General features: G+C 42.2%; 1 protein-coding gene across 3 annotated transcripts in view; it reads right to left on the bottom strand.

Annotated features, from left to right (window-relative positions):
- LOC120784088 (nectin-2-like) overlaps positions 1–22,774 on the bottom strand; it is a 76,058-nt gene that overhangs the window by 17,374 nt on the left and 35,910 nt on the right. Inside the window, exon 7 of one of the 3 annotated variants that reach the window (XM_040117550.1) lies at positions 13,674–18,730. The exons of the other annotated variants lie outside the window; for them this stretch is intronic. Coding sequence (XP_039973484.1) covers positions 18,144–18,730 — 587 coding nt within the window. The 3' untranslated portion in view covers positions 13,674–18,143. Of the gene's footprint in view, positions 1–13,673; positions 18,731–22,774 lie in introns of those variants that run through there. 3 annotated transcript variants of the gene reach the window in all.

Genomic DNA, 22,774 nt, shown 5'->3' with positions numbered 1-22,774 from the left:
TCATCAAACAAGATGAAGAAAAGCAAAAGCAAATCCCCATAAATGAGAGACTGGAACTAGATCCTGTTTGGCATTCTTGTTTGAAATTTGACTTAAAAGATGAATTGATTAAAAAAAGTTGAGACCTAATTTAATTTACTTTTTCTGAAAATAATAACGTGGCCTACATAGTTTTATTGAAGTACTTATCAACTATTTGCTTGGATCCTACAGGCTAAGTGGATATTTTCAAGCATTAACATGGAATTATACTTAAATCCATCTACCATACACGTTTATGAACTTGTGCTGTTTTTTCACTGTCTACTGAATTAATGATGGAAATGACAAGTACAAGCTGCACCTGTGTGTGAATAACTTAACACCACTTCAGTAAAGCCAATATGTCAACAGCGTTCACTCAGCAGGAATGATGTAATTCTCGGTAAAAATCGAGCAGTTTGCTAAACACCATTTCCTGCTTTGGACAAATGCGCACCCCCCCCCCCCATATAGGCCCGGTCTCTCTTGCTCCAGGTGACAGGTGTGTCGCAGCAGTGTGGCAGGAACCTGGTGATCCCACCCGACAGTCTGAATAACCGGTTAGTCAGCTAGCTGGCTGACTCACTGACTGAGAGGATAAGAGCTCACACACCGTCACGCCGGCTGGATTGTGCAAATGTGGGCCCTATCTCAATAAAAGAAAAGGATGAATGTGTCACTCCCATTTTACATGGAGACACATGTCGAGATGCTCAGACACACAGTGACACCCCAGCACCTGAGATGTAGATTAGACATGGTGTGTTTATTACCCTCCGTGCCACAGAGGAAACTGGTCCCAAGTCCTCCGTTCATTTGGCTGTCAGTAAAGACACAATGGGAAAGTCACATTTTCTTTGACGCACCACTCCGGAATGTTAATCACCACAGAGGCCCATTATCTTCAAATCCTCTCGTTCCCTCCCTCCATTTGTCTTCCTCTCCTTTTAAAACCTGACAAACTCATTGCTCGTTACTAGAAAGTACCATTGTTCATTGAGCGAACATGTAGAGGAAGACAGAGAAATGAGGCAGAGAAGATAAGAGGAGAAGCAGCAAGAAGGGGAGGCCTGCCTCACTGCTGACATAAATTGGGGATCATAAAAGGTGCCGCCGTGGAATTAATCTGCAAAGAATGAATAAAGTGAAGTACCATGGGGAGATGTGTGTTTGTGTGTGTGTGTGTGTGTGTGTGTGTGTGTGTGTGTGTGTGTGTGTGTGTGTATAGATGAGTAGAGGGTTTTTCTTGAATCCATAATGAAGACACAAGAATGGAAAGAATCATGAAACACACGACTTAAAAATGCATTCATAAAGCTTGATGAACTGGGTTCATGAGGATGTGTGTGGACACTGATTGTATATAAGCTCTATGTCTGTGTATGAGTGGAGACATTGTGTGTGTGTCTGTGCCTCAGCTGTGACATACTCCTTGCCTCTTTCTCTGCTGCAGCGCCTACAGGAAGTGCCACATACATCATGAATTTTATGCATAAGGCTGAATGTCAACACTGATGCATAAATTTTGCAGTAAAATGCTAAATGTCACCAAACACCAGGCTCTCTTTCGACTGACGGTGAAGCTCGTATCACCAGAGGACGCGCTGGCAGCCTGCAGTTGCACGCCAGCCGTCACACCAGAACTGAAAGGCTACAACTGCACTGTACACAGTTGTGGCAGGAGCGGCAGAGTAGGCGACAAGAGAGACTGGGGGACAAGGAGGGTAATGAAAGCAGAGTTGAAGGAGAAGGGAGGGAGACAAGTGGATTGCTTTTGCATGTCTGTTTATCCTACACAGATGCATTTGAGAAAGTTGCAAAAGAAGAGAAAGAACATCACACCTGAATTCGTGATTTAATGCCTTAACATACAGCTTTAACCTTTTAGTTCCCTTTAAGTAGCTTATAGGCTGAAAGAAATCTCTTATTCCATTCTACGTGACAGTATCATATCTTGTATATCAGCACTATCATCACCTTCCATCTCTTAACTGAAGCTATAATTTTACATATTACACACACACACACACACACACACACACACACACACACACACACACACACACACACACAAGAGCACATGTACATATATGTACACACAGATACATAAATATTGATATAGATATATTTGAAACTTTGGCTGCACACTAAGTAATAAAACGCCTGGTTCAGACAAATGATAAAATAATAATAATTTCTTTCTCATACTTGTAGTGGTATCTCGCAAAGAAGATAGTTTTGATTTTATTTGGCCAAATTCTGTGATTTCAGACTCAGATTACTACTGCAACACCATTTACACCTTGTAATAACGTGATCTGTATCTGGACAATGACATACAAAGCCATCCACCATTGCATTTAAACCTGGTATCAATAAACATTCTAATTATCTCTATTCTGCCCACACTGCGATCAGATCTCTATATTCAGATAGGCTAAGCGGGGACTGGGTCATTCAATTTTAAATCCTTTGTTTTGGAGGAAGACTTTATTGATACAGCTGCTATTTTAGCTTTTGCCACGCTTGCTTAAACCAGCAGGAGGAAGGAGTTGGAGCTGGGTGACATTTCAGTCTGTTCAGTGGATTGCGTACAGACTGCGTTTCTACCTGGCTGAGATCCGATCACCATCTCCAGATGTGGTCTTTTCAATCCAATTGCCCTCTCATGAGAAAGTTTTCTGTGTGCTTTTACATCTTGCATTAACATGTGTTTTTCCTGATCCAGATATGAATAATAAGGATATTTATTTAATGGAAAGTAGTTACAAATTGAAATCTATCAAAATAAGGACAAATAAAACCAAAACAATCTCAGGGCTAGATACTATGAGAGGTACATGACAGCATACTTTTTTGTTATTGGGAGGAACCGACCCTTTAACATTTTGTAATAAATCTTTCACTGTCCTTACCACACTCATTACACACAAAGGGAAATGAGAAAGAAATATAAACACACACACAAACACACAGGGAATATGAGGACAGAGTGGAGAAAAAAATAGCAGCCAGTGATGCAGATATACGGCTTAAATTCTTCCTCCAAGGCAGGAGCCCCCCAGCTGAGCTCCCCAAATGAAAACTACACTATTAATATGTATGTGGAGAGCTGGCATCAAGTGTTTTCAACAACAAATGCCCAATACACACAAAAAAGGGGGGTTGTGCAAGTGCACACACACACACACACACACACACACACACACACACACACACACACACACACACACACACACACACACACACACACACACACACACTCACTCCACCAATAATAGCCAGTTATAACAGTTACATAAATAAGTTTTATATTCTTGCATTTTAAAGTGCTAAGTTTGTGCTTATGACCTTTAAGGTTGAAGGGGTGAGTAATGAGAAGCGGGGCAACTCAGCCAGGCCTGCCTGAGAGGCTGCTGAATGAAGGACAGAGATGGAGGGATCGGTGAAAGAAAGAGATGGAGAAAGAGAGAAATTAAGAAAGAAGAAATACAAAGGCACTGTCATCTCATTTCTCCTCCCTCCGGCTCCCCCAGCTGTTGTTCTCTCTCCCTCTCTCGATCACTTTTCATTGTCACTCATCCCTCCAATCACCCCTAACCACTTGTGCTGCCCTCCCCCACCAATGCCCTCCCTCCCCTCGCTTGCTCTCGCCCTCCTCTTCTTTCCCTCTCTTTCTCCATCCACACAAATGACTCAGTGAAACAGGTCAAGTGTTACAAAATTTCCCCCGCAGCTCAACCTGCCTAATACAAAGCCTGGCTCATTGCACCAAGACAAGTAATACGCTGCCTACTCAGTGAGAGGGGGGCTCAAACACAAACAGAGGGCTAACACAAATACACAATGAATATAAACTCATAAAATGCCTAAGAAGGTGCATATAATCCATACAGTGAAATTATTGGAACCCCTGAATTTTAAGTACAGAATTTAGAATATCTTCAGAAATTCATGCAAATTAACCAATTTTGTATCATCAGTTACTGATTATACTGAACAACAACAAAAAATGCTTTGATATGATGAAATAAGAAAATACAGACATAAAACGTTTTCTCAACACAATAGTTGGCACCCCTTTGATTACTTTAATTTAGTTCCTCATACAAAATAACAAACAAATAAGACTCACCTGTGCTTAATTTTCAGTGTTCTCGTGACCTGAATTAACCAGTGATTGAAGGTTATACTGCAAAAAAAAAAAAAAAAAAAGTGGCTGATTGTTTCCAGTTTTTTTTTTTTTTTTTTTTACAATGGTGACAACAAGAGAGCTGTGTGAGAGCATCTGAAATGCTATAATCGAGAAACATAATTCCAACGGCCACAAGGCAATCGCCAAAGATCTTGAAATCCCTGTGTCACCAGTTTGTAATGTCATCAAGAAGTTTCACAGTCATAAAACTGTTAAGACGCTTCCAGGACGTGGTGCTAAGAAGAAAGAAAGGTTGATGGTGATTGTGAAAAAAAAACACAAGACATGTCAAGAGCTTCTGGCTGACCTGGAGCAATGGTTTCAGCCTGTATCGTACGCCGAGCACTGGACTAAGTAGGGCTTCAGGGGCAAAGGCTAAAGAGGACACCACTATTGAAAGAAAGGCATAAAAAAGGCAAGACTAATGTTTGAAAAACTTTCATACACAATCCATATTCTTTCTGTGATAATGTTCTATGGACAGATGAAACCAAAGTAGAGCTCTTTGGGAATCAGTTTGTTTATAGATGATGAAATGAAACTCATAAGGAAAAGAACACCCTACCGACAGTAAAACATAGTGGAGGTTATATCACACTGTGGGGCTGCTTTGCTGCCCTTGGTACTGGAGGCACTGAATGTAGAAAAGGAATGATGAAATCAGAAGATTACCAAGGCCTTTTAGTGCAAAATGTGTTACCCAGTGTCAGAAAACTAGGTTTGAGTCGAAGGTCTTGGGTCTTTCAGAAGGACAATGACCCAAAGAGCACATCCAGTGGCACAAAAGAATGGTTGAAAATGAAAAGATGGACTGCTTTAAACCGGCCAGCAATGAGTCCTTACCTAAATCCTATTGAAAACCTTTGGACAGAGCTGAAATCTGCCGTTGCAAGAAGGACTCCTGAAAACTTAAAAGAACATGAACCCATAGCAGTGGAAGAGTGGCAGAAACTTCCAGCAGACAGGTGCGAGAAGCTTGCTGCCAAGGCTGCCAATAATTTTGTCTGGGGTACATTTTGTGTTTGTATTATTTCACTATTATGCAAGTTGATTGATTTGCATTTATTTCTGAAGTCATTCTAAATTCTGTACTTAAAATTCAGGGTTGCCAATAATTTCAACGAGGACTGTATATATCCATTATTTCCATGCAAACCAACTCACACCAATAAATATCAAAAGTAATCTAGCTATAGCCAAAGCAGATTTCAATTACATAACTTTCTGAATCTGAATCTATATAAAACACCACCTGCACGTGAACAAGTACCTTAAAAACATGGCTGTATTTATCCTCCCAAGCCAAAAGAAAATCATCACATCCACATCAATTTGAACACGTCACCCTGGGCTTCTGGAAATTGTGATGCACTTTTTCACTGTTTTGTGACATTTTTACAGACCACAAGATTATTTTAGAAATAACTGCAAAATAATCTAACAAGAAAATATTCAGTTGCACTTCTACATATTAATACTACAGTAAACACAACAGTGTAAAAACTGGGAAGTAGCCACATTAAACACACACTGCTGCAGTCTCCTCCTACCTCTCCCACCTATCTACACTAATGAATAGCAATTGGGCAATAGAAAACCCTGAAGCACTAGAGCAAAAGTGGTATTAAGAAGAGGACAGCAGAGTAAAGGGCCTTAAAATAGGATAAATGACCAGGAACAACTAAAATCAACGCACATTCTTGCCGTTTAACACACCCAGACACACACCATTACAACCAGGTGCTAGACACTACAGTATGCGAGTATGTTTGCTCTGCAGGCAGGGAGTTGTGGTATAGAAATGTAACAGCTCCATACATCAGGGTGGTGGGGACCTATGGAGGATAAACGACCTGCGAGCAGAACCTGGACAGTGTGTGTAATACACAGATAAATAACTGGGAACTGGGAGCCATATGATGACACACAGACTCCCAGAGAGAGGATGTAAACCACTGCACTAACACACGATGATACACAGACTAGAAACATAAGGAGTGGACCAAAGCACGTACTTGTTTGTTAGAGTTTTATGTTTGTCTGAATCCTCCGGGAATGACAGTCGTTTGGGAGGGTAATGACATAGGAAAACTGAAATGTACTGGAACATAAATTAATCAAAATCTGAGCCGTGCATTGATGCGCCCTGTGAGTGCTCTGTACTTTTCCATTTTTGCAGTTTATACCCTTTTGTAAGTGCACAACAAAGAAGTTCCAGCTATTACACACAGTGAACAGAGCATAATTCTCCGCTGATGTTTCCGCTCACTGCTCCTCTTTAAGGCAGGCTGGTCAGACCAGAGAACTGTGGGTGGGATGAACCAATTATTACTGTCAATGTGGCAAAAAAAAAAAAAAAAAAAATCACATCCACTTTTGTGAGAGCGATAATCGACTCCTGTTTATAAACATTTCACGTAGAGCCCAAGTGATGCCCAAAGCCAAATTTGATTAACATTTACTTTCCTCCTCTAAGATAAGACCTTTTGTCTGTTCAAGACTATTTTATTCTATAACTGCCCTAAGCTGACAGTTAAACGGACAGGGGATAGTGCAGCGTTTCTGTGCTTCGCATGACAATGCTCGGCTATTTTTTAAACTATACTCCCTCCCTCTTTCTCACATTATACACTGAAGTGCACTTCAACTGTGAATCGGGTCTGTTACCCATGATGCCTCTGCTGTGGGGCTGAGTGACAAGTGAAATAGTTGAAATCTCTGAGGACCCTGGGGGAGAGGAGGGGTTAACAAGGGGCCAAAGACCAGGAGACCCACAGCATGTGTTGTACCGTGGTCATGGATCACCACAGTGACTCTAAATGACACACACACACACACACACACACACACACACACACACACACACAAACCCACAAACACACACATGTAAACACACAGAGACACAAGTGTAAAGTACAGTGTCTGACAGCTGTTCCTACCAAACACTTTACAGCTTGGTGCAGTTTGACGTCGTGCATAAAGATTTCTGTTTCTTGGAGCAATATGGGTAAAAAATGGGTTAAAATCAATTAATCAATGTATTTCCCTTTTAAAATGACGCCTCTAGGTTCAATAGCAAGAGATTGGAGACATGTTGGAAATGAGAAAAGAGGAAGTGGAATGATTAGAGAGGATTTTACACCCCAGGATTGGATGGAAAGTGTTGGTTGTTGTAGTACACACACACGCACACACACACTGTTCTTTAACAGATTTACAATGCTCTAACATTTAGTCCGCAGCAGACGATAAGAAGATAGGAACGACAGAGAAGAGGACGGGGCAGGAGAAGTGATTACAGGGAAAGAGATGTCTAGATAAGATGACAGACAGATGAATGGGGAGGCAGTCTGTGGATATAAAGGAGGAGCTGACACATGCACATGAGCAGACAAAGGCACACACTTACACACACACACACATACACATATTTATGGAGTTCTGACAGTCCTCTCCATGGGTCTATTGCTGTTATTTAATGTCAAACTAACTAAACCGAGGAGACTTGAACCCGACAGGGAAGTGGCCAGTGCAGAAAACATCACTCTGGACTGCTGATGAAGGCTCACAGTCCAGTCTGCTCCTTCACTTCACCAAACTGTATGTACCAGCAGACTTACACAGGAAACCCAAACAGTAAATAAATATAGAGCTGGGTGATGATTCATTCATTCACATTCGGTGGTTGTATTGTGATTTTACAAATGTCTATATATAACTTATATAATTTGGAAATACAACAACAACAATATACTAGTAATATAGTATTATATAACGTGATATAAGCAATGTAATACAATGTAAAATAATGTAGTGTAATATATGTCACTTCTACTTATACAGCTAGTCCCGTAGTACTACTATACTCTATATATTGTATAAAATGTATATATTAATTTGACTATGTATATTCTGAATCCTAGGTAACAAAATTTCCTTCAGGATTAATGTTCTATCTTATTTAATAAAATATTACTAACGAAATTAGTTATCGATTAGTTTTGTCTGATGCAATACATAACAGTGGAACATCAGTCTGATTAATTTATATGCGATTTTGCCTGTGTGTTTCACATGGTGATGCATATCAACATCAGAAAATATTCTCAATGATATCACGATACGTACGCAACGGTAATGATTACACACACTAATTTAACGGTAATAGTACGGGCCACGATGTAATTCAATTCTAATGCAATTTCAAAAGATCTGGTCAGGAATAATAAACATAACAGCACATATATTAGTTGTCTGACAGCAAACAAAAAACATTTTTGGCAAACTCCCACACAGAAGCAAGCATACATATGCATGCACGTTCCGTACTGTTAGGCAGGCAAACATCTGCACAGTAGTTACATGCACAAATGAACATGAACACAATCATCAACCATTTACTATGGACTTGGAAGTCCTCAGAAGACTCGGGTCCTTAAGACCAAATATTTGCAGACTTATTTGTTTTTATCTCCATATTCATCTCTCATTCTGTATGTTTATATTTGAGTGTATGCAGACGTGCGTGTGCCAGTGTGTGCATGTACTTTGTAAGAGCTGCCTGTTGAGACGGTGAATTAAACAGCAAGTGCATTTGATCTGCAAAGCACTTCAGGGCAAATACACACAAAATAAGAGAGAGAGACACGCACACACACACACACACACTCGCACGCACACACACACACACACACACACACACACACACACACACACACACACACAGACGCTTGCATACAGCATCAAAATCATTTCCGTCACAGAATCTATTCTTAGGAGTAGCAACAAACCATTCTTTCCCTGATATAAATCTCTTTTATTCATACCCACACAGTCACAGACATACACACACACACAGACAAAGACATGTGCACACTTAGCTCAAAGCTACACTCCCTGGTGGTCATACTGCATTCATATAATGTTCTTTGTTTTTTATTTTCTAGAACAGGATTTGTTCCAGGTATTCACCGCATGAAGATCTTTTGGGGCTAATTTAACCCGTAAACATGCATGCACACTTGCTATCTTTCATTTGGTTGGTGGTTGGTGTTTGTGCAGGTGTGTCGAGGTCAGCAGCATTCTGAGGACGTCAAATCCTCTTTCCCTTTCTCACACACACACACACACACACACACACACACACACACACACACACACACACACACACACACACCCTGATCTGTGAGAAGCTAAATCAACACAGCTGCAACAACTCAGTCCTCGTCATCCTCCTCCCTTCACTTAGCCGTCTCCACTCCATCTTTAATCAGGCTTCTCCTCCCTTTCTCTGTTCTGCTTTCTGCCCCTTTGCTCTCTCCATTCTCCCTGAATCTTCCTTTCCTCCTTTCTTCTATTTTCCCTGTTTATTTAATCTTGTATTAGTCACTGTTAAATTTATACAGCAGTTAGCTCTCTGAAGCTTCTGCCAATACACAAGGCCTCAGATCTCACCCCTGCACCTCCTCTTCACTATCCACACACCATCACGCCCTCTTTGCCCTCTCTCCATATTACCGCCCTCACTCTATCTCTCTCTCCCTGCCCTTCTCTGCCCTCCCAGCAGTTGGCTGAGCATGTGCTACCCCAGGGGAAGATGTGCCTCATCCACCCAACAATGCACTCCAACCACCCTGTTACCTCCAGCCCTGTCAGCACGGGACAGGAAGAGTAAACGCCTTGGGGCCTCCAGGGGGAAACAGGAGCATCCACTTCCCCCTCTCTGTCTGCCCGGGTGTGTATTTATATGAGAGTGTGTGTGCAATAGACACACATCTCAACAAACTGCATACCACAAGCCAGAAGATCGATTGTTATCATTTACCGCAAGAGGAAGAGGAATGATATGATTTCCAATTTCCTGTGATTATTTACGATTGTTACTTCCTCTACCCTCTGCTTTCACCTTGCTCAACATGATAACAATACTCTGTTAGAAGAAATACAGTTACCATCCAGGTAAGTCAGTGCATGTTTCCAAAGTAAATAGCAGATGAGCGCTTGTTGCCTGAAGCTACTCCACAAAAGTAACCAAACTAAAACAAGATAGCAGATTAGAGCAGATATCATCCCCCCAATCCTTTCCACAAAACAAACAAAAATACCAACTGCAATATAACCTGTTCCACTGAGAAGTACCTTAACCCAATTTAGCATTCACAAACCACCATGGTCAGAAAACAAATTAGTCTCTTACATCCTCACTCTGCAATTTTCTCACAAACAGGCTCAGACAGTGTGAAATTAAGAACTCCACAAGAGAGATTCTGAAAAAATATTGATTCAAATTTCATTTCAATAAAACAAGGGGGTGGGAAAGTGAGCAATATCAACGGTGAAAGTAAAACTGGGTCTCGGAAATACAGCAAAGTCAGAAAGTATTAAGAACACAGAGTGTACATGATTCAGAAAGCAACACGAGTTTCTTGTTCAGACTTTGTACTAACTATGAGTTTAAAGTACTGACTCTCGTCTTTAATTTAGTTTAATTTTTAATTTAGTGTCATCATCATCAGGTCATAATTTTCCTATGCCCAACACTTTGGTTTATGACCAAATACTTTCAAAATTAACGACACTCCCAATCAACCTCGGCTAGTACTAATTAACAAGTGTAAACTAAGAACATCAGCAAGTCAGCATTGTGACTATGAGCATGTTAGCATGCTGACAGTAGCGTTTAGCTCAAAGCACTTTGCCAAAGAACAACCATTCAGAGCTGCTAGCATGGCTGTAGATCCTTATTATTATTTTACAGTTAATACAGCAAGAAAGTAACTGGAGTTAACACAAACTTTGAACAAGTCATGTAAACCCACAGACATCACCAGACACTTGTTACCTCACCTTGTGATGTACTGGCAGGCCTGTACAGTAGCCATCTTCATCATCTTGCTTTCCTCAGGAGCTTTTCTCCTTCAGTCTAGTCTTTAGCAAATGAAACATTTGCTTTGACTGAGGTCAGATGGACTGATTTGGCCTGTGAGGAACATTCCACTGTTTCGCCATAAAAACTCCTTAATTACCTTGTCTCCATGCTTAGGGTCATTGTCCTAAACCTGGAGGACTATGTGCTAAACACTCTGAGCTATTAGTCAAATCCAATGCTGGAGTACAGAGCCAAAACAATGAGACTCATATTTGCAGTTTTAAAAAAATGAGCCAGTTAAAAGATTTCCAGTGACTGTAAAACATACACAGCTGGAGATTTGATGATTCACCACAGGCAAGAAAGAGAAAAACCAGTCGCTTTAAAGCCAATAAAAATATGCAGGAACCTACTTTCATAATTTAAGTCAGAGGCGGACACTTGCTTTAATCCCTGTGAATGCCCAGGTCACTGCATCCATCACTCAGACATCCATGCAACAGGCCTGGCCATTCATCACTCACTCTGGGATTTATTAGTCAGTTCTGGAGCCGGAGGGTGAGAGGTTAAATGAGGAGCATTGTGTTAGCAGTTATCAGCATAGAGAGGCCAAAGTGGGTCTGTGTGCTAATCCACACACACACACACACACACACACACACACACACACACACACACACACCAGATGTTTAATCAACACTGCGGCTGTAGCTGCCAGAACTGGAAGTTCGGTATGCAGCTATACAGAAACTTGCACGTGTGAAACAATACATACACACACACACACACACACACACACACACACACACACACACACACACACACACACACACACACACACACACACACACACACACACACACACACGTTCAACACATGGTTGCCCTCACACACAGACACAAGCCAAACAATCTGATAACATGCAAGTCCATAAACACTTTTACTCTTTGCAAACATTCTGTTTAAATCTGATCTGTGACCAGCAGGTGCCTAAACACATTCTTCTTTAGCACACTGTATGACCAAATTCCACACTCACGTGCTCATTTCTGTCAAATGCACACATACACAGAAAACGTGAAATAAACAGGGCCACTACCAGCTAGCCCGGATTGCCCAGGGGCACTGCACCATGTCTCATCACTGTAAGCTAATGTTGAACACAGTGGTAGTGCTTGGCGTAGCTGCTGTCACTTTGGCTTCAGATCCCGGTTATTTGCTCGGAGCTCAAATAGGCCAGGTTCCGCATTACGGGGTCACCACTTTCACATGGGATGCATACCTTTTTCTGTGACAAATGCAGGCAAAATGCAAGTGTTACACAAGCTTTTATTCCTATTTGCGGCTTAAAAGCCTTTCTGCTGTGCTTGAGCCTTTCAATTCAACTAGAAAACCAAAGGAGCCAGTGTGTGTCTGTGAGTGTAAGTGTTCTCTATTTCGCCAGCCTCAAATCCAAAGCAATTAGAGAGGCCAGATGGTGGGCTGGACTCTCAGTAAATAGCTGTGCACTGACAGAAGAAGCTTGCATCAAAAATGAACTGTGACAAGGAGCCAGGATGACACACAAATACATGATGGCAACAAGGACACACTGCCATAACTGCCATAAACCAACTGTCATGATTGTGGGGACATTAACAATACAACTTGACTGTACCGTTTGGTGGGGGCAAAGAGGGGGTTTTTGTATGTAAACCAAATGAGGCAGGTGCACATTTACGAATGACCACATACATGCACTCATATGCCAACACATTCATACATAAACCCGTACACACACAGAACAACCCTCTACATGCCCTTCTGTTAAAATTTGACCAAACCAGTTTGGTTTCATCAGAGTTCAAACAATGCAGCCTTTGAGAGGCGCTCCATTCACCGAGTTTCAGCTTGGCCTGCACATTCCCCAACTGAAAACACAAACTCCCTCGCTGCAGGAAAACGACTGAAGCTACAGCACCACATTCCTCCACTCTATCCCTTTCTTGGTTGTGTGTGTGCGCTTACAATATTTGCCTGAGAGGTGTTAGTGCCCCTGTGAATATAACAATTATAGTTATGCATCTTGAAAAAAAAGAGTGCATGTGCTATTAATTATCAGAAAAATTCTCCCTTTAAGCAACTACAGCTATCTCCTACATACCTGTTACCGAGGCAGCAAGTTTAATTCAGCCAACCGGGACACATATACAAATCAGAGAGACTGGGAGGTGGAGCTACAGTAAGAGGACAACCGTAATCTACAAAATGGCTTCTACTATTCTCCTAACCTGTTATCATACCTCCGTCCTCTCTCTCTCTCTCTCACACACACACAGAAATGAGAAACAGCCAGACCAGGAAATGAGAGTGAAAGAAAAAAAAAAATGTCTTGACTGAGAATGATGGGTGACAAGAGACAGAGAGGCCACTTCATATCCTGATCAATTAATCTATAAATCTAATCAGTGAGAATCAATGACTGGCGCTCCAGTTGAATTTGGCTCCTCAGTCATCCAAGCTAACCTCAAGTGTTAAAGAGACAGAGGGAAGAAAAGGAGAAACAGATACCACACGCTGCAACACAGGAACATTTCAAAAATCAAGGAATCTTTAATAGCAACCAAATAAGAAAAAAATATAGAAAGACTTGACAAAATGGTGACAACAATTCTAAATCCGTCTTTTTTTTAAAGAACAAAATAAATTTAAAATTAAAAAATACAAAAAAGAACAAAACAACTTTTACACAGAGCAATCAATAATAAAAAGCACATTTTGGGGTAAGACTGTTTTGTTGTGTGTACAGTTCATTTGTATAGAAGAAGCACATTTGCCAGTTTTGGCAGCAATCACAGCGCAGCAGTCAAGAATAAAGCACTCAGAAAACATAAATTATAAAGCACTGCAAAATAACAGAAAAGAGGAGAAACTGTAATAGGAGAAAATAAATCCTTCATGCTTGCTGTCACTGAGAATACACAAACGTGACACCATAAATTAGTAATTCTTTTTTCTGCTACATATTTATATATTTATACTATGTACACAGGAAGGTTTTCTCTTTTTTTTCTGTTATATGAGTGAGATGGGAGATGTTAAGGCTTTGATTAGTCATCGGATGTTTGGAACCAGAGAAACAGCAACAGTATGTAGCTTTCTGGGAAAACAAACAAAAAACACTGGGTATTTTGACTAACCTTGTGCTAGACCAGGGCTAAGATCAAGGATTTCTCTAAAAGAATTTTGTCTGACAAGCCTTACTTGGGTGATAAGGTGGGTGGCAACGGTGGGGTGTGCCTATCGGGGCGGTTGTGGTTGAAAACAACACTTTGGAGATGAGTAGGAAGTTGTGACTCTCTAAAAGCATTCAAAAGAATCCGGGACAGGGGAGAAGGTCAGCGCATTGGCATTTTTATTAAAGCTATATATTTCCCGTGTAGAACAAAAGTGGGACGGACAAATGGTTTCCTAAAAAGCCTGTTTCTCTGACACGAGGTGAAAAGTGTGTGTCCCTGAATGCGTAGTTGTCTCTGTTCTACATGGTCATTGATTTGGGAACGGGTTGGACTATATGAGGGATAGAAAGCAGTGGAGCAGGGAACACATCATGCTGCGGCTCTTTCCACTCTAACAGGACACGGTATATGCCCTGACGGAGCCACTGAGCATGAAGAGGAAATAGAAGTGTTTTTTGTGTGTGTATGAGTGTGTGTGTGTGTGTCTTTGTTTGCAGCTATGCGAACACATTTGTGTGGGCTTATGTCAGATGATGGCAGAGTTGTCAGGTATGAGGTGTCTTCTGCACAGTTTGGATGTGGGAGTGAGCATAATGAGAGTGACTGAAGGGTGTTTGTGTGTGGGCGAATGTTTCTCTGCATTCTGCGTATGTATATGTACAGTATGTGTGTGTGTGTGTGTGTGTGTGTGTGTGTGTGTGTGTGTGTCGAAATGCACAACAGTATCTTCAGTTTTCCAGTTCGCCATGTAGAGATGTAAAGGGTGGCTACTCAGGTTATAACCCAAATGGCAGCAAGAGATGTCCCAAAGCCCCTGAGCATCACGAACATACACACTGACAACTATAGTACAGACACAGAAAGCTGACTCAGACACAACCCAGAACATTGCTTGTGTTGTAACGGTCTACGTGATAAAGTATGAGTATTCTGTGTATATATGCATTGTGCAGGGTGTCTGTCAAGAAGGAAGAGAAACTAATTATGGACAAATGAAAAAAAAAAAAAATAGTGTGCGCTTATTATGAGGGAATCCAGACAATGCTAACTTGAACAAAAAATGACACAAGCATAACTACTCTTAGGCTTTAGGTAAACTAAGCTCAGTCAGTTCAGTATGCTGAAACACCCAAACTACTGAGGTAAATATTAGATTAAAAATTACATTCTGAATACCTTCTGAGACATTTGAATTTAAGGGTTAGCCAACCCAGAACTCCTTCATTTTTCCTTCCACAACACTGGCAACACTGGCTCCACTGATCTGATATTTACATTTTCATAAATATCCACATTTTCACAAGAAAATAAGAATTTAAAAATGCTTACATATATTGTACACAAATACCTCACACCAAAATGTACATACAACAGTTTTATCCCTTGTCATTATTTTTTTACCCCAAAAAGAAAGCATTACACTCATATTTCTCTTTGTAGCGGTGACACACACAAGTGCAAAAATAAGTAATGCATTTTTATTTTGAGTGGTTGTGACAAATCAGCTGTGTTCAGGAAATGTACTGTACCACAGTTTGACAGGAGTTGCATTTATGTATACACTAAGGCCATTAGACAATAATCCTGTTGAACACACTGACTTACAATACGCCAGACGGTGCTCAAACACTAAACACTGTCTCTTTTTCTACCTGCGTTTCTCTATCTCCTATTCTCTCTCCGCCTCTCTGAAGGTTACGAGCCATCACAATGGCAAACAAGGACTGTCTAACTCTATACAGATAAATGCACTGAATGTGTGTGTGTCTCATATGTATAGTTCAAGGTTTAAAAAAAAGCCATGATAAGAAATTCGGGCAAGTGCAGTCATTCTTGCCCTTGGCAATGGGTCACCCTGCATTTGACCTCATGACCTGCAGCGAACCACAACTCAGATCTTTGCTGGGCCTTTACAAGAGGTCAGTACAGTCATCTAGACCACACTCACCAGACTCCCAGTGGGTCAAAGCAGAGTTGATTAGAAGGCCAGGAAAAGCATGATTAGAGGAGCTACAGTAGGGCTTCTCTCCAAGATTGTCCAATACAGTCATCCAATGGCTACGTAGATACAGTGACGCATGCACATGTACACACTAAGCCTCAAAGACAGCAGTGTACTGTTGCCATTGAGCAATATTTTTTTGAGTGGGCCTCCGGTGGCTCGTTAGAAGGATAAATTAACAGTCAGGAGACAATCAGCCCTAAAGCTACATCGTAAAGGGCCATTTCACCGCTTGTTGGCTGTTACTCAATATGACTCCCATAGCGTTGCTGTGGACGCAACCCTTTATGCCGCTCAATTCAGTACATTTAACAACATCCGCTAATGGAAAGAATTATTACATGATCTCAATGAAAATCTGTCTACCCTAACGCAGTCGCACTTTGGAGGTGGGGTTTTGTTACATCCGGCCATTTACCAAAGTGCGGGAGGAGGTGGTCGTGTCTGTGCGGTGGAGTGAACATGCCACTCCAGGTAGATTAGTCAGTCCTGGCATGTCAGAGCAGGCTGGGCTGGAACAGAGTAAGTGGGGCGTTTGACACATCAGGAGCAGTAAAATACCCTCCTGCTCCCTGTGGCCCTGACCTCGACACTGCCCGGGATAAATCATAAACTCCCCATAAACACTGGGAAAGAGGGATGAAGAAAGAGAGAGCGAGAGAGAGAGAGGGAGAGATGGAAGGATGATAGAGAGATATAGGTGGGAAGGGGGGAGGAATCGCCACGTCATAAACGATAAGTTGTGGCAATCTGTTGGTCCCGGCTAAGCGAGCGACTTCACGGCTCATTACCAATCAAGCTCCTCCTGTCAGGAGCGCTCTGAAGAGACGTGGATGAGTAGGAAGAGAGGAGAGATGAGATGTGCTCCGCTCTAGACCTCCTACCTCCCTCTTTCCATCCCTTGACCCTGTCAGATTGGCTACACCTCATTCCCTCATCTCTTGTTTACCGTCTCTTACTTCTAGGCACAGTACAAAAGTTTGCAAGTGAATACCTTGTTAAAAACTTGGTGCAAACTCTGCAAACTTACTTTGTTAAATTAAGCTGCTCTTGCATTTGTGCAGCACAGAAGGACCTAATGTTCTTTTTAAATTTTGTAAATTCAAGAGTGTCTACAGTGGCGGATTTTTTTTTTTTTTAAGTTTGAGAGGAAGGCAGAGAGCGTAAAGGAGAACTCGCCAGCAAACATGAGCAAATACATTGTTCTCTTCTCTAAATCACATGATGGTTACTGTCTATACCTTCAAATGTTTTCCTCCCAACCCATCACTATCTACTAACTATCCACCAGCTGTCAACAGCACAGCGCATTACCAAACAAAAGGTTTCCCACTGGAGGACTGAGAATAGCAGGCAAAACACAACAGCATGACAACCCCTTTCACTACTACTGTTTTGGTGTAGATAAGAGTGAATATGCAAGCACGATGCATCCTCTATTGCCATACTTGTATCATGATTCCATTATCCTACTCCCACACTACATAGTTTTTCTCTTTTAGTCTGTCTGTTAAGAGTCCTTGTCTAGGTCCCAGTGATAGCAGTAGCATGAGCAGAAGCGGTGAGAGACAGGTTGTTTCGTTTCTGTTTGATTTTCAGCTCTAAGTGACCAGATGACAACAACACTCCTTTCAGAACATCCCACAGGACCTGTTCATTCAGTTCATTTTGGGGCTGCACTGTGATTAATAATAGGCTATATTTAAAATCAATTTTCAAAAATAAAAGTGGTATCATTTTCTCTTCTCTATCAGACAGGGGCCGAGACCCTGAAGCCGCAAAATCCTCAGTCAGGATCCTCCATCCCTCTTTTTTCTCCTCCTTTCCTCTCCTCCTCCTCTATACGTAAACTGCAGTCCGAGAGATCACAGAGCCATCCCGCTGGGACTCCATGTCATCATCCAGGTAATCTCCAATCATATCGTCCTGGTCATTGTGTGGGCGAAGCTGAAGGATGGGGGCCCCTCCAGTGAAGTGGTCATACCTCTCCTCTTCCTCCAGCTCATCAAACTTCCTCCTTTCCGCATCGTCTAATTCATTGCTAAGCAGGATGTCTTGGGCAGTGGGTGTAGTGGCGACAACTTCAGGCCGACCCCCCATGGTGAGAGGCTGGTGGTGGTTATTTTTCTCTCCAAGGCCCTGGTGGGATGAGCTATCGTTGTAAACGTAGATGGGACCATTGTTGTTACCGCCTCCAACTACGCCACTGCCTGCGCCTCCACCTGTGCCGTTCTTGCTGGCCTTCTTGCCGCCGCCAAATATGCGTGTCTTCATGTCACTGCCGCCATTGGCGCGGTAACCCTGCTGTTGCCTGCGGCTACGGGTGACAAGCACGGCGATGAGAGCGGCGACCAAAAGGAGGGCCAGCAGGGAGCCAATCACAGCTCCTGCCACCACGCCGGCATTGGATGGGTTCACTGAGGGCTCTGTAAGAGGGAGGAGAGGCGGGGAGGGAGAAAAAGGAAGAAAAGGAATATGGTTCAGAAAAGGAAACAAGAGAACAGTATGAAACATGGGGAGAGAGCAAGGAGGAAAATAAAGTCAGCATAAAAAGGAGAAGCAGGAAAGGGTGATGTCAAGAAAAGATGACAAAAAGGGGGATAGGAACACAGAGAGAAGGTAGGGGTTGGATGATGTAAGTGGTGCTGGTCTGAACTGTATTTAGTCAAGTGTGTAAGAGCGCTGAGGTGTCAGTACAGTGAAGTGTGTCTGTGTGTGTGCATCTATGTGTGTGTGTGTGTGCTGAGCTTTCTGCTACACTGACATTTCCTCCTCTTCCCTCAGAGCTGCTCCTGTCCCCATTCCCACAGCCACGACAAAACAACGTCTCGGCCACGTCTCCCCCTTGAACAGCAAGGGTCTGTCCAAGGCTCGTCACAAATCGCAAAGTACGGCGGCAGGGAGGGGTTGGCTGATTTTATCGTCTAAAAATCAGGAAAATTATGACTTAAGCCCCCCCCCCACCACACACAAACAGACACACACACACACACACACACTTTCTGAACGAACGGAAAATGGCGTGTGCAGGGCAGACTTGGTGGAGGCTATGCAGAGGAGGAGGACGATGATGATGGATGGAAGAAGGCAGAGTGGAAACTAGATGAAGAACAGGAAGAGGAGGGGTGGTGGGTTGAGTGAGTGACAAAGTGACCAAGCGGAATGACAACTCCTCCTGGAAGCCCTGAACAAAGAGCAGGGGGACAGATTGGCACCCCTCTTCGTTTCCGTAAACCACAGGCACTGCTTGAGCGCATGTCAGACCCACATGTATGATCATTTTTACTCCCGCACTACTGAATACACATTTTTAAAAAAGCCATTTTAAGTTCATTTTAAATTAGACAAAGGCTTTGTTAAAGTGCAAATTGGCTAAGGAGGGTATGAGTAGAACTAGGACTCCGCCATCCAATACACAGTATTTCTGTTTGTGTGTCTATGTAAAAAACTCCAGGGAGAAGTAGTGGTGTCTAAATCAGGGTTGTGAAGACATCCCATATGACTTGTCAGCCATAGTGTTTTCTCTGAACTCACACTTCCCACTCCCTTGACATCCTTCTGAAGTGATATTAGAGCTGTATTTTAAAACAGCTATTTGAACAGCAGAGGATACAACTGCTTTTGCAGACAATCAATCAAACTTTAAGACTAAAGCTTGGTATTGTTTGAAATTTTTGAATTCATGGTGGCAATAACATCAGGCTTTTCTACAAAGGCATTTTCTTATATATTTGAGAAAATAGGCCTTCTCAAATGCATAAGTTAAGTTTGCAGCCATAGAAAACTTTAAATTAAATAGTCTAAAAATCAGGAAAATTATGTTTTAAGTATGGACAAATCTGATCAAAATTATGGGAACCACACTAAGAATCTGACCGAGCATTCAATGCCAGCTGTCAGTGCTTGGTACCATGGCAACATTAGAGTCAGCCCGGTTAAGACACTACTAGTAAGTAATGCCACTAGAAACACAAGCACAGTGTTGCTGCTTTGCGCAGGCTTTTCGGGGCCAGGAGTTCAGGGCTCTAAGTGCTTTCTGGAACTCCCAACAGCCAGACCCTGTGACCATTTTCCCCATGTGGTCATCATCTATAACTCAGTGGGCAGGGAGTCTAGCACTAACACTGTCAGAGTTAAGGGTCAACTCCTCCCAAGCTGTTTGCATACACTGTACTGCAACGCACTTTGAATAAATATGTCCTCCTAGGAAGCTCAAGGAAGTTCAAGTGTCACAAGTAGTAACTTAAATAGGAGGGAGGGAGCCCTTTAGAATGAATTAGACTTCATTCCGTAAGCTGTTTCTGTAACAATGTGTCTTCGTCAGAGAATTAAAAGAGTAAGCATACTTTTAGTAGAGGGGAAAACTGATGTAAGAATGTATATTATTCCGACTTTTACAGGGTTCAAAGCATTCAAGTTTGGGGCTGATTATATACGTGTATGAATACATATATGTATTAATTTTTTAGTTAATGTACTTGTTTATTCTGTTTGGATAATTTTGTGTGTTTTGATGTCCCAGAGGCAATAAATAAAACACTCTCATGGTTGTGGAAAAATCATCTTATGGAGTAATGTCTAAAACTAAACAGGCTGCAGTGGGCAAATGAATTTTTAATTTTAGTCCCTGATGAAAGTGATCAAGAACCCTTAGCTAAGCTGAACATCATCTCTGTTGCTCTAGCTTTGCTTTCCACTCTCTGCACTTTCACGAGCCGCTGCAGAGGATTAACCAGTAGACGCTGCTGCTGAAATCCTTGCCTAAATTTGAAAGTAGCAAATCAGCCCGATTTTATTGTCATTCCCATTTGAAATCAAACAGAAGCCGACCCGTTTTTGTTAAGTGTACAGAGAGCTGACAGAATTTCTCTTGTGACATTGATTCTTGTCAAGAGAGAAAATGGTAGTCTACTGCCATCTACACCGGTGCTCTGCTCTTCTCTTTATGTCTGCCTCTCCTCTCATCCACTATGCTTTTCTCCATCTCTGCCACCACTTCACCAGCTGTCTGCTGCATACTCTGTTTTCGTCTCCTCTAATTCCATTTTCTTTGCCATCTCTCCAATTTGCGTTTGTATTTCTGTCAAAAGTTACTTCTCTCTGCACCCCTTCTGTGCTTCATTTTCAACATATGCCTAGGGAAAAAATTTAATAATTTCATATGGATACATTTTCTCTTCCTTTCTTTCATTTTATCCCACCAGCCTCCCCAAGCACACCATCTCTCTCCCCTTCTGTTCTTCCCCAAGTAGTGCTAAGCATTCCTGTTCACACACATGAGAGTGAGAGCTAGCCCTCAGTGTCCACTTGTAACAGGAACACAAGAAATGCATTATCACCTCAGGCTCCGTGGAGCTTCGACACATGCAACGTGGCAGCGTCTGTGCAAACTTGGGGCCAGATGCTGCTATGCCATGCCGTCACATCAAAGGGAATTACACTAAAATTTAAATGCAAATTCTCCCCAAATTCCATCCAATTATTTTTAATGCATCGCTCAAGTCAGTTCTTAAGTGTCTCTCTCAAAGTTTATGCTGGTAAATCCGTTCGTGTATGATAATTCATGTTTTATGCTACTCTTCTGGAGAACACTTAAAAGATTCAAGAGAGAGATGTAAAGGAGCTTCCCCTGGCTCCAAGTACAGGCCCACTACAGATCCACTACAGACCCAGACCCATCCTAATAAAGCACCAGTGGAATTTATTTATATGGGTGAGAAAAGGACATCTCATACACATATGCTGTTGGATGAGCCAGCAGAAAAACTGCAATATGCATGCTGTGTGGATAACTGGGGGAGAAAAATACACACACACACACACCACCCTTGTTTTAACATAGTCGTCGGGACTTGTCATTGACATAAGACATTCCCTAGCCCCTTAAACAAACCTTAATCATCAAAACTGAATGCCTAACCCCAACCCCTTACCCTAACCTAAACCTAATTCTAACCCTAAAACCAAGTCTTAACCCTCAAACAGCCATTTAAACTTGTGAGGTTCAGCATTTTGGTACCCACAAAGCTGTCGGACCCCATGTATAGGGGGCTCCCACTTTTTTGACCACACGAATATAGTAAAACAAACACGCACACGCACACGCACGCACACACACACACACACACACACACACAAACACATCCCCTCCCCAAACACACACACACACACACACACACACACACACACACACACACACACACAAAAACACATCCCCTCCCCAAACACACACACACACACACACGCCATACTGTGGAAGCCAAAAAACAGCATGTTTCTTATGAAGTCACGTCCTGCATGACCGTAAGCTCCAAGTGACCGCAAGTAATGAGAGAGATGGGGCGGAAGTAACAAGTACTGCAGCCTCCCAAAAAACATGCATGGTCACATACACATACACAAACACACACTCACGGACACACACACACACACACACACACACACACCGTTATGGTCATCAGTGGTCTGAT

This window comes from Xiphias gladius, chromosome 22 (genome assembly GCF_016859285.1).
Source record: "Xiphias gladius isolate SHS-SW01 ecotype Sanya breed wild chromosome 22, ASM1685928v1, whole genome shotgun sequence".
Lineage (NCBI taxonomy): Eukaryota > Metazoa > Chordata > Actinopteri > Istiophoriformes > Xiphiidae > Xiphias > Xiphias gladius.
This window is presented reverse-complemented; position numbering and strand designations above follow the sequence as displayed.